General features: G+C 38.7%; 1 protein-coding gene across 1 annotated transcript; it reads left to right on the forward strand.

Annotated features, from left to right (window-relative positions):
- Window positions 1-5,443: 5,443 nt before the first annotated feature.
- Window positions 5,444-10,168, forward strand: LOC113078244 (protein-glutamine gamma-glutamyltransferase K-like). The gene is made up of 14 exons (XM_026250568.1): window positions 5,444-5,531; window positions 5,856-6,280; window positions 6,415-6,606; window positions 6,737-6,988; window positions 7,104-7,222; window positions 7,416-7,523; window positions 7,648-7,825; window positions 7,913-8,051; window positions 8,142-8,334; window positions 8,415-8,568; window positions 8,710-8,994; window positions 9,157-9,317; window positions 9,409-9,545; window positions 9,691-10,168. The coding sequence occupies exons 2-14, from the start codon at window positions 5,857-5,859 to the stop codon at window positions 9,836-9,838; spliced, it is 2,490 nt and encodes an 829-aa protein (XP_026106353.1). The 5' UTR covers window positions 5,444-5,531; window position 5,856; the 3' UTR covers window positions 9,839-10,168.
- The last annotated feature ends 67 nt before the right edge of the window (window positions 10,169-10,235 follow it).

Genomic DNA, 10,235 nt, shown 5'->3' on the forward strand with positions numbered 1-10,235 from the left:
TAGTTTAAGGGCCCTATCTTGCACCCAGCGCAATTGACTTTGTACACCGACGCACCCGCGCAAAGCGCGCTTTTCCCTCCACAGAAGCATGTCGCTAAACTAGTGAATGAACTTGCGCTCCCTGGGCGGTTCAGCGCAAAAAAGGAGGCGTGTTCCGGCGCAAACAATCCCTGGTGCTATTTTGCTGTTCCATTAAACAATTGCGCCACTGACCAGAAAAAACCTAGTCTAAAGTCAGTGGCGCGTTGCGCGTTGTTCATTATGCTATTTTAAGGGCGCAAGCTTGACCATAATGTATAGCGTGCACAACGCGCATACACTTTGCTCATGTAATCTACACAGATGCAACAGTTATTTTTGCAAATCATAAATTGTTACACTAAAAAAATATTAACACATGAGATGACGGAAATCATTGTGAAATCTTGCTTACAAATTATTCAGGCTAATTGTAGTAATTAAGGATCAGACCTGTTTGCCTGATAGAGGGCAAGACATATATGTATATAAGGACATCTGACAAATTTGTTTGTCCGTCAAGAACCAGGAAAAAAAAAAAATCGATGAAACAATTGTGGCTATTTCCTCCCACGCCTGTTTAACCGACGCTATTTTGGGTGGGTTTCTCCCATCCCCATACAACACAACTTCTCTGTCTTTCACTGCTCTTACAAGAACATCAGTCTCCTCGGCTGTGAACCGCTCCTGGCGTGCGCCTGGTAAATACGCCATAATAATAGCAATCCATAATGTAACTTGCGCACCTGCTTTTAAAGGCAATGTTGGATGATGCTCTGATTGGTTTATTTCACGTTACGCCCAAACCACACCTACGAATAATGAAGCTACTTCAGACCAACCCATTTTAGATTTGCGCCGGGCGCAAGAGCCATTTATCCCGCCGGGAAAATAGCAACAGCGTCGAGACCCGCCCACAAAGTTACTTGCGCTTCGCGCTTTGACACTTGCGTTTCAGATCGTTAAAATAGGGCCCTAAGTATTTGGTTCTTTTAATTGTGATGATTTTGGTTCACATTTAACAAAAACCCACCAATTCAATATTTCAACAAATTAGAATATGGTGACTTGCCAAATCAACTAATCAACTCAAAACAAAAGGTTTCCTGAGCCTTCAAAATGATCTCTCAGTTTGGTTCACTAGGCTACACATTCATGGGGAAGACTGCTGATCTGACAGTTGTCCAGAAGACAATTATTGACACCCTTCACAAGGAGGGTAAGCCACAAACATTCATTGAGAAAGAAGCTGGCTTTTCACAGAGTGCTGTATCCAAGCATGTTAACAGAAAGTTGAGTGGAAGGAAAACGTGTGGAAGGAAAAGATGTACAACCAACAGAGAGAACTGCAGCCTTATGAGGACTGTCAAGCAAACATCGATTCAAGAATCTGAGTCAACTTCACTAAGAAAGGACTGAGGCTGGGGGCAAGGCATCAAGAGCCACTACACACAGAGGTGTCATGGATTTTGCTGAACCACAGACAATGCCAGAGGCGTCTTCCCTATGCTAAGTAGAAAAAAGAACTGGACTGTTGCCCAGTGGTCCAAAGTCCTTTCTTCAGATGAGAGCAAGTTTTGTATTTCATTTGGAAACCAAGGTCCTTCAGTCTGGAGGAAGGGTGGCAAGTTGCTTGAAGTCCAGTGTTAAGTTTTCACAGTCTGTGATGATTTTGGGTGCAATGTCATCTGCTGGTGTTTGGTCCATTATGGGTTTTTTTTTTTAACTAAAGTCACTGCACCCATTTACCAAAAAATGTTGGAGCAATTCATGCTTGCTTCTGCTGACCAGCTTTTTGAAGATGCTGATTTCATTTTCCAGCAGGATTTGGCACCTCCCCACACTGCCAAATTCACTAAAGGTTGGTTAGATGACCATGGTGTAGGTGTGCTTGACTGACCAGCAAACTCACCAGATCTGAACCCCAGAGAGAATCTATGGAGTATTGTCAAGAGGAAATTGAGATAAAAGAGACCAAAAAATGCAGATAAGCTGGAGGCCACTGTCAAAGAAACCTGGGTTTCCATACCACCTCAGCAGTGCCACAAACTGATCCCCTCCATGCCACGCAGAATTGAGGCAGTAATTAAAGCAAAAGGAGCCTCTACCAAGTAATGAGTACATGTTAAGTAAATGGACATACTTTTTTTTTTTTTTTTTGGTCTTATGAAGTATTCTACATGTAATTGGTTGAGATAGTGAATTGGTGGGTTTTTGTTAACTGTGAGCCAAAATCATCACAATTAAAATAACCAAAGACTTATACGTCCGTCTGTGTGCAATTAACTTATTTAATACATAAGTTTCACAATCTGAGTTGAATTACTTAAATGAACTTTTGTCAAATGTATCTCCAATTATAGAATCACCCACAGGCTACGTATTGAACATGTCAAATATATATATATATGGAATGATGAAATATAGCCGGACTATATCGGGTCATTAGTTAACCGAGACATTAAAGACTGCATCCGAAAACTGAAAATGCTGCCTTCGGAGGACAAATTCAAAGGTAGGAAGGCATTAAGGCACGTCTGAATTCAGTGTAAGCTACAATTCCTGTCTCCTGAGATGCCTTCATCTGGCCAATTTTTGACGGCAGTTAAGATGTTGGTTAAGATGTCAGTTAAGAAGTCTCGAAGGCAGTTAAGATGTCTAACATGTCGGTTAAGATGTTTAAGTATAAATTTAATTTTTTGGGTGGGAATTTTGAAATGTTAAAACGCAAAGACTTGAGTGATTTATTGCAATAATGTAAAATGTAATGTTTGCAACAAATAGTACTTGACCAGACTGAATTACAGTTCATGTGACAAATCAGCTCAAATTGATCAGCCAAATAAAGAAACTATGTATTTATTTATTTTTATTTTTTGCTCTTGTGCGTCTTATAAAAATGTAAAAGCAGGTATTTATGCCATATTATTACACAAAAATGAGAAAAAAAAGGACACTGTTTTGTCACTGGCGTTGTTTTGTGTAATATGCAAAACATTTACACATTTTGCATAATTTCATGTAAAATTACATTTTAAAGGAAGTGAAATAAAATAAACTTGAATAATATGATGAATTTGAATAATATAAAGAACACTTTTATGTCTGTCTGTACATGCATGCAGCTTTTTAAAGAGAGAACTCTTAAAAGAGATTATGTTATTGAAAGAATTAAACTGTCTGCCAATGAATATTCATAAAAACAAGTGTAGTAAATAAAATAATAATAATAATAATAATTCACACGATAACCAACTGCACTAAAGAAGCCTGAAATTGAAAGATAGAAACTTTAAGTATTTAACTCCCAACAACAGTGATTTCAGTCTCTGAGATGACATGAAAAGTCTAGTAGTTTCTGTGATGTAGCTAAGTAAAATAGAGAGGAGAAAATGCCCCAACCTTTCCAAACATGTTTTTTCTTTTCCAAGACAAATCCAGTGACCATCAACAGTTCATGTGTGGTTCCTACTGTCTTGGATATTTCTGTATTGATGGACTTGGTCTGCAGCATGTCAGATTAATTATGGGTAAGACTGACTAGAGCATTATAATAATGGTCTGTAAAGGTCATTGTGATTTTGCCAGGTAATACATATTCCTGGATCAACACCATTTGATGAAAAAACCCCAATCCCTACCCCTAAACTTAACCCTACCCATAATGTTTTCCTAGAATCAGTGTGCATCTCAATTCTGATTGGTTGATTGGAATGTTGTCCAAGGAACATGTTGTACTTGGTGAAATCACACTCGCTGGTCTGTAATACATAATACATATTATTTTGGAGATTATACATTTACAGTAAAGAGCGGTATCAGAGCATCCCTGTTTTTCAAAAGTCCAGTGCTGAAAGCTCATTGAGCACTTCTTGAGAGTTTTGCATCTACAAAATTTTGGTTTCCATCCAACATCAACTGTGTCACACCATCACAAATTGCACTGATTTCACTGACTAAACTAAATTATTATGGTGTGATAAACACAACGTCATTTTAAGTAAATCCATTTTGATGGATTGATTTCGATTTGGATTAAAGGATAGATGGAATGAAATATGGATGGATGAATGAAAGGACAGGATGGATGGATGGATGGTTGAAATAATGATGGATGGATGGATGGATGGATGGTCAGACGAACTGAATTAATAGTGAATAAATGAATATTGTCCTTTTCATTGTTTTCTGTCAAGTTTAAACATAATTACTAGACACACTTTTAATAATGTGCTGAACAGTTGATTTATGGATGTATTTGGGTCATTTTAATTTAATTGGTCATATTAAAGGCTTTTTTTTTACTTATTTTCTCATACGCCTTCTGGGTGGAGGATAAGGTTCAGGTTGGGGATAATGAACAATTATATCGTCTCAGAAAAAAAATCATGACCTATTTGAAAATGCCTTTTATAACATAGTTGATAAATCCAAAGGTGCATACTGATTTGAAGTTATGAAATCAGATTCCTTACTTCCACTTGCTCTTGTCAGATAGACACATCTTCCAACATCACTGCATGGGGACGCTGTTTTATTCACAGGGCCTGAAGCAGCATTTTATCTTCTGTCATGGAAAAGGAGAATTTTTATTAAAGATGAACATGAAAAATAAACAGGTAATTTTTTAAATAAATTCTCTAGCATGAGAATTTTCATACTCATTTTCTCTGCTTTCCAATTTTATGAGTCATTTTATTTAATAACTGACTAACAGTCATATATCAAAGAGTCATCCTTGTTCATACAATCATGAGAATAAATGTAGAATTAACAGTAATGGACTCCTATCAATACTGCAATTTAATTTAATAATGCACTATTACTGTATGTATCAGAGCAAATTTGGCCTTAAAATCTCTTCTCTAATCTCTAGCTTAATTTCTTCAAATGTATGTACAAATATTTTTTTCTCCTTTGCAACAAATGCACAAATCATTGTGCTGCTTTCTTAATATAAAAAGATTAACAAGCAGGGTCTTTATGAAATATATAGACACGTTGCTTATAGAATGTTTCTGATATCTAGGTGTCTGAGAGAATGTTAATGTATACTGCAATAAGTACAATTCAACATACACATTAATATAAGTTTAAAATTAAGTTTATATATAATATATACATTTTATTTCTGTTGTCAATATCTTGGTGTATCCAGCATAGGCAGTGTCACGCTGATTTTAATGAATTCTATTCTCTGGTATAGATGTTAGTCTAAAATGAATGTTTAGAACAAAGAACTAAGATGTTAACTTGTCCCATTAATTCTCTAAAAGAAACAATTAAATGAATATGACTCAAAATCCTTTAATGGCTTTCTTAAGAGGACAACTATTCACACTTCAGCTATGAGCTGTGGATGGGGTGGAGATGGAGATGTAGTATAAATATCCCGTCTGCTGTAGAGACAAACAACAGAACGAGCCACAAGCTGGTTAAAGCAGGACTTACTGTTCACTTTCTGCAGCAGTTTCCAGTTCAGTTTCTCTTGAACAGACAAGGACAACATCCATGTAAGTAATCATCTCAGACATTGTTTGAAACTTTCTTTATTCATTTCTATTAGAAAGCTGACATCTAGATTTCATAGGCTGTTTTGTGGATCGAGAGTTGGCTAAAAACTATTATACTGGTATGAACTTTATATAGTCAAAATTTTTGGGAAAAGCCCAATGTTTCATGTAAGGATATGTTTTTGCTGTCTAGCAATTGCAGCTTAAAAAGAAACTGGAGATCTGATTTCTAAGAACAAAGAGACCTAATTTATGAATTATTAACTATCTACTGACCAATTACAGATCACACTCATGACTCTCATTCCTTTCTTTTTTGCCCAGCATGCCTTTTGTATACAACCCATACAAAAACCTCTGCAGCGTTGGCCGTTTCCCAGCCATTAAACTGCAGGAGTACAACTGGAGGAAACCAGCATACTACACACCGGTTCACACCAACCCTCGCGTTAACCCATGCACTATCCCTTATCATTACCCATATGTTAACCCTTGCACTGACCCATGCACTACCCCTTATGCCTACCCATATGTTAACCCTTGTGTTAACCCATGCACTACTCCATATGCTACTCCTTGCGCTACTTCATATGATTATCCTTGCGGTACTTCATATGATTATCCTTGGGGTACTTCATACGCTAATCCTTACGGTTTTGTTGCTCAATGCCATGATTATGACACAAAGGAAGTCGTCGTCAAGAATTATGTGGATGACTGTACAAGCACGCAAGTCTGTGGAGCAGAGAGTAAGAGTCTTCACATTTTCTTTATCTTTGTCCTGCAGTGTATGATGGGAAATGGGTTATTCTTACTCATTATAAATTAATGAATTATTTGCTTGAAAACCAATTACCTGTGTTCTGCTTTTATGTTTTCTCAGATGCTGTCCTCCGGGTGAGTAAAGTCGACCTTCTCAAGTGCAGGACCGGACTGAATCGTCAGGAGCATCACACACATTGTTTCCTTGATGACCATCTCATCGTCCGCAGAGGACAGAGTTTCAACATGTGGGTTGATCTGTGCCGTCCTTTCAATCCCAGTTGTGACAAGCTTCACCTGGAGCTCAAACTAGGTTAGTTTCTAAAAGATCCAAGACAACAGAGAATAAACTGTATCTACATATGTAGAGGAGGAACATGTGAGGAGCTGAACCAGCATTTCTACCATCACTGGAATCTCTTGTTGTTTTGTATGTTTAACAGGTCATATCCCATCCATCCGGGACGGCACTTATGTGATCGTTCCAATTGTGGAAGAATTCAAGAAAGACTGCTGGGGGGCAAAGATTGTGGAACGAGCCCAAAACCGAATCAAACTGTGTGTGAACTCTGTTCCGACTGCTTGTGTTGGACGATACCAGCTCAGTGTCGTGACACACTGTCCAGGAGGAAGATTCACTTTACCTTATGTTCCTGAAAATGACATTTACATGCTGTTCAACCCCTGGTGTAAAGGTACGTGTTTTATTATACTTTAATATAACAACTGAAAGCTAAATATGAAAATATAATAGAGTGAGGAAAGAAAATAAATGCTTTTCCGATTAAAGTCCATTGTTCTCTTCATCAGATGACTGTGTGTACCTGAGTGATGAGGCGGAGAGAGCTGAGTATGTGCTGAATGACATGGGCAGAATCTACTACGGAACTAAGCAGCAGATTGGCTGCAAAACATGGAACTTTGGTCAAGTAAGAGCCAAGATTTCATTAATATATTACGAAAGTTCAAAGATATCTTAATGTTCATGATATGTTAGAGACTAAGGCACCGCTATGGTTTCTAGTTTTTCCTAACCTTCCCATACTTGAGATATAAAAGTGCACAATATAGCATGAAGGGGTTGCTTCACAATATCTAATTTTCTTCCTCTGTGATTCTTAGTTTGAGAAGGGAATCTTGTCTGCGTGTATGTATGTGTTGGAGAAGAGCTGTACACCTTGCTCAGGGTGGGGAAGCCCCATTAACATTTCCAGAGTGGTTTCTGACATGGTGAGTCTTCATTTCCTTCTTATCAACACCTGATTTCATTTGGAAAGCCTGACACAATAGTCAGATTTGTTCTTTTATTTAATTCAGTATTTCTATAATACTTTCAGTTGTATTTCCTTAACAGGTTATTGCCAGCAAAGGCAGTGGTGTGCTGGTGGGTAACTGGTCACACTGCTATGGAGATGGAACTGCTCCTACATCCTGGTGCAGCAGCAGTGCCATCCTGAAACAGTTCTACAAATGTGGAGGAACGCCAGTCAAGTATGGACAGAGCTTGGCCTTTGCTGGAGTCACCAACACACGTAAGAGTTCCTGCAGACTGGACAAGAAGAAGTTTTGAGAAAGTGATTACAGATGTAATTATTTTGTTGTTCTTCTCTTTCTCGTAGTGTTGAGGTGTTTGGGTGTTCCTGCTCGTCCAGTTTCAAACTTCTGTTCTGCTCATGACACTGATGTTCATTTGTCAACTGATGTCTACTTGGATGAGAAATTTCAGCTGATCGATCACATGAACCGTGATCCAATCTGGTAAGTATCATTACCATTTATAATGTCACCAAGAGTTCCTCTGAATGTCCATGAAGTGTTTCTAGATCTTTCTTCTTCTCTTCCATGTAGGAACTACCATGTGTGGAATGAGGCCTGGATGACTCGGCCAGACCTGCCATCTGGTTTTGGAGGTTGGCAGGTGGTTGATTCCACTCCTCAACTGACCGGCCAGGGCTTCTTCCGCTGCGGTCCCACCTCTGTTGCTGCGATCCGCAGCGGGCAGGTCTTCCTGAAGCATGATGTGCCCTTCCTTTTCGCAGAAGTGCGTTATTTCCTTTAATTTACCATTGCATACAATTTACAAACAGCGATTATAACTTCTGATTCCTGTCGTGTCTCTAGGTGAACAATGATAAGGTTTACTGGCAGCGGAGATGTGACGGGACCTTTGGTGTTGTTCATATTGAGAAGGATGTAGTAGGTCACTGCATCAGTACCAAAGCTGTCGGCTCAGATCAACGTGTAGACATCACAAATTTCTACAAACACCCATATGGTAAAACCCACAAGCATTTCACTTAAAACATCTGCTTTAGCCCCTTAATACTTTGAACCATGGCTTCTAGAAATGATGAAGTTTGGTGTCTCTCCTGGGATTCAATCATATGTGCATTTTACCTTGTATTTTATTGATCAGGTTCTTCTGAGAAGAGCACTGCTTTGGAAACAGCTCTTCGTCATGGCTTGAGAAGATGCACATACCCACTGCCCTGTCCTGAGGATGTTGTCTGTGAAGTCAGCCTGAAAGAGGATGGACTATGTGTGGGCAAGGATGCCTTGCTTTACATCAATCTTAAAAACAAATGCAGCTCACCTCGTAGCGTCACCCTCTACAGCCAGGCTGCAGCCACGTACTACACCGGAGTCAGGAAGACCTTCCTGAAGAGAGACCAGACATGCATCGAGCTCAAGCCCTCTGAATGTAAGAAATCATAAAGAGTTCAAAGATAAAGCTGAATGTGAGAAGTGATAAAGAGTTGCAATACATGATACCACCCAGTTGGCATTATGCAGCTTATGGGTAAAGAGACTTGTAATGAAAGCATGAGTATTCATTCAGTATTTGTCATTTTTGCTATAATAGGCAGAGCTCTGGAATGGACCCTGAGTTATGACGAGTATAAGGAACACCTGGTGGATCACACCTCACTGATGCTCAACCTCTTTGGACACGTGGCTCAGACGAAGCAGGTTCTGGCCACCCAGTACAACTTCAGACTGCGCACACCAGATCTTGTTGTCGCTGTGAGTTTAAAGTTAGAGTTTAACTGTTGAATCTTTTGATTGGTTGGAATTATTTAGTGTTAAATTGTGTCTTGTATGTGCTTCTTCTCAGCCTGTAAGTGATGCTGTCTTGGGTCAAGAAGTGCCAGTCAAAATCACTTTCCAGAATCCTCTGCCTCGTGTCCTGAAGAACTCTGTATTCCGCTTTGTGGGACTTGGACAGCAGCATGCAAGAGTTGTCAACTATGGGTAAAATTGATTTAATTATTTAAACCGTAAATTAATTTTGCATTATATTCAAACTGTTGCTAAACAGTGATTATTTAATCAAAAAAAGAAGAAGAGTAAAATATAATTACACAGTATTATAAAATCATCTTTCTTTCTTTCACAGTGACATTGCAGGGAATGCCACAGTGTGCCTGACAGAGAAGTTTATTCCCACGTGTCACGGTCCACAGAAACTTCTGGTCTCATTGGACTCTCCTCAGCTCACTCAGGTTCATGGATTCTCCAACATTGCTGTCAAACAGCATTGTTAAACCAATCAAACAACCAAAACAGAAGAAACGTCATGGCTCCACTGAATAGAAAACGTTCACACTGAATTGATTTGCAGAGTTAGATAACAGCTGTTAGTTTCTCTTAACTTTCAGGTTGTAAACCTTAAATGTCTCACAATTAATTTAATCATGATGTAGGACAATTGCGCTAATGCTTTATGCAAGACAATGTGTTTTCATCTTTTCTGATTTTCTTTGTATTCTTTTGTTATTTGGCGTTCATGAGAGTTTGAGAGACTATAAATGTAATTCTGAATAGTTATTACCCAGTTTTTCCTCAATTGAAAACTCAAGTAATGTTATCATGGTGTTGGTCACTCTGTCCTGTGTAGCTTCAGCTTCAAATAAAATGTTTCCAGCATACTAAACTGTGTCC

Source organism: Carassius auratus, unplaced genomic scaffold (assembly GCF_003368295.1).
Source record: "Carassius auratus strain Wakin unplaced genomic scaffold, ASM336829v1 scaf_tig00024851, whole genome shotgun sequence".
Classification (NCBI taxonomy): Eukaryota; Metazoa; Chordata; class Actinopteri; order Cypriniformes; family Cyprinidae; genus Carassius; species Carassius auratus.

Coding starts and splice junctions, on each gene's coding strand:
- LOC113078244 (XM_026250568.1), top strand. CDS start 5,857: ATGCCTTTTGTATACAACCCATACAAAAACCTCTGCAGCGTTGGCCGT. Junction 6,607..6,736: donor TCACCTGGAGCTCAAACTAG/GTTAGTTTCTAA, acceptor TATGTTTAACAG/GTCATATCCCATCCATCCGG. Junction 6,989..7,103: donor GTTCAACCCCTGGTGTAAAG/GTACGTGTTTTA, acceptor TCTCTTCATCAG/ATGACTGTGTGTACCTGAGT.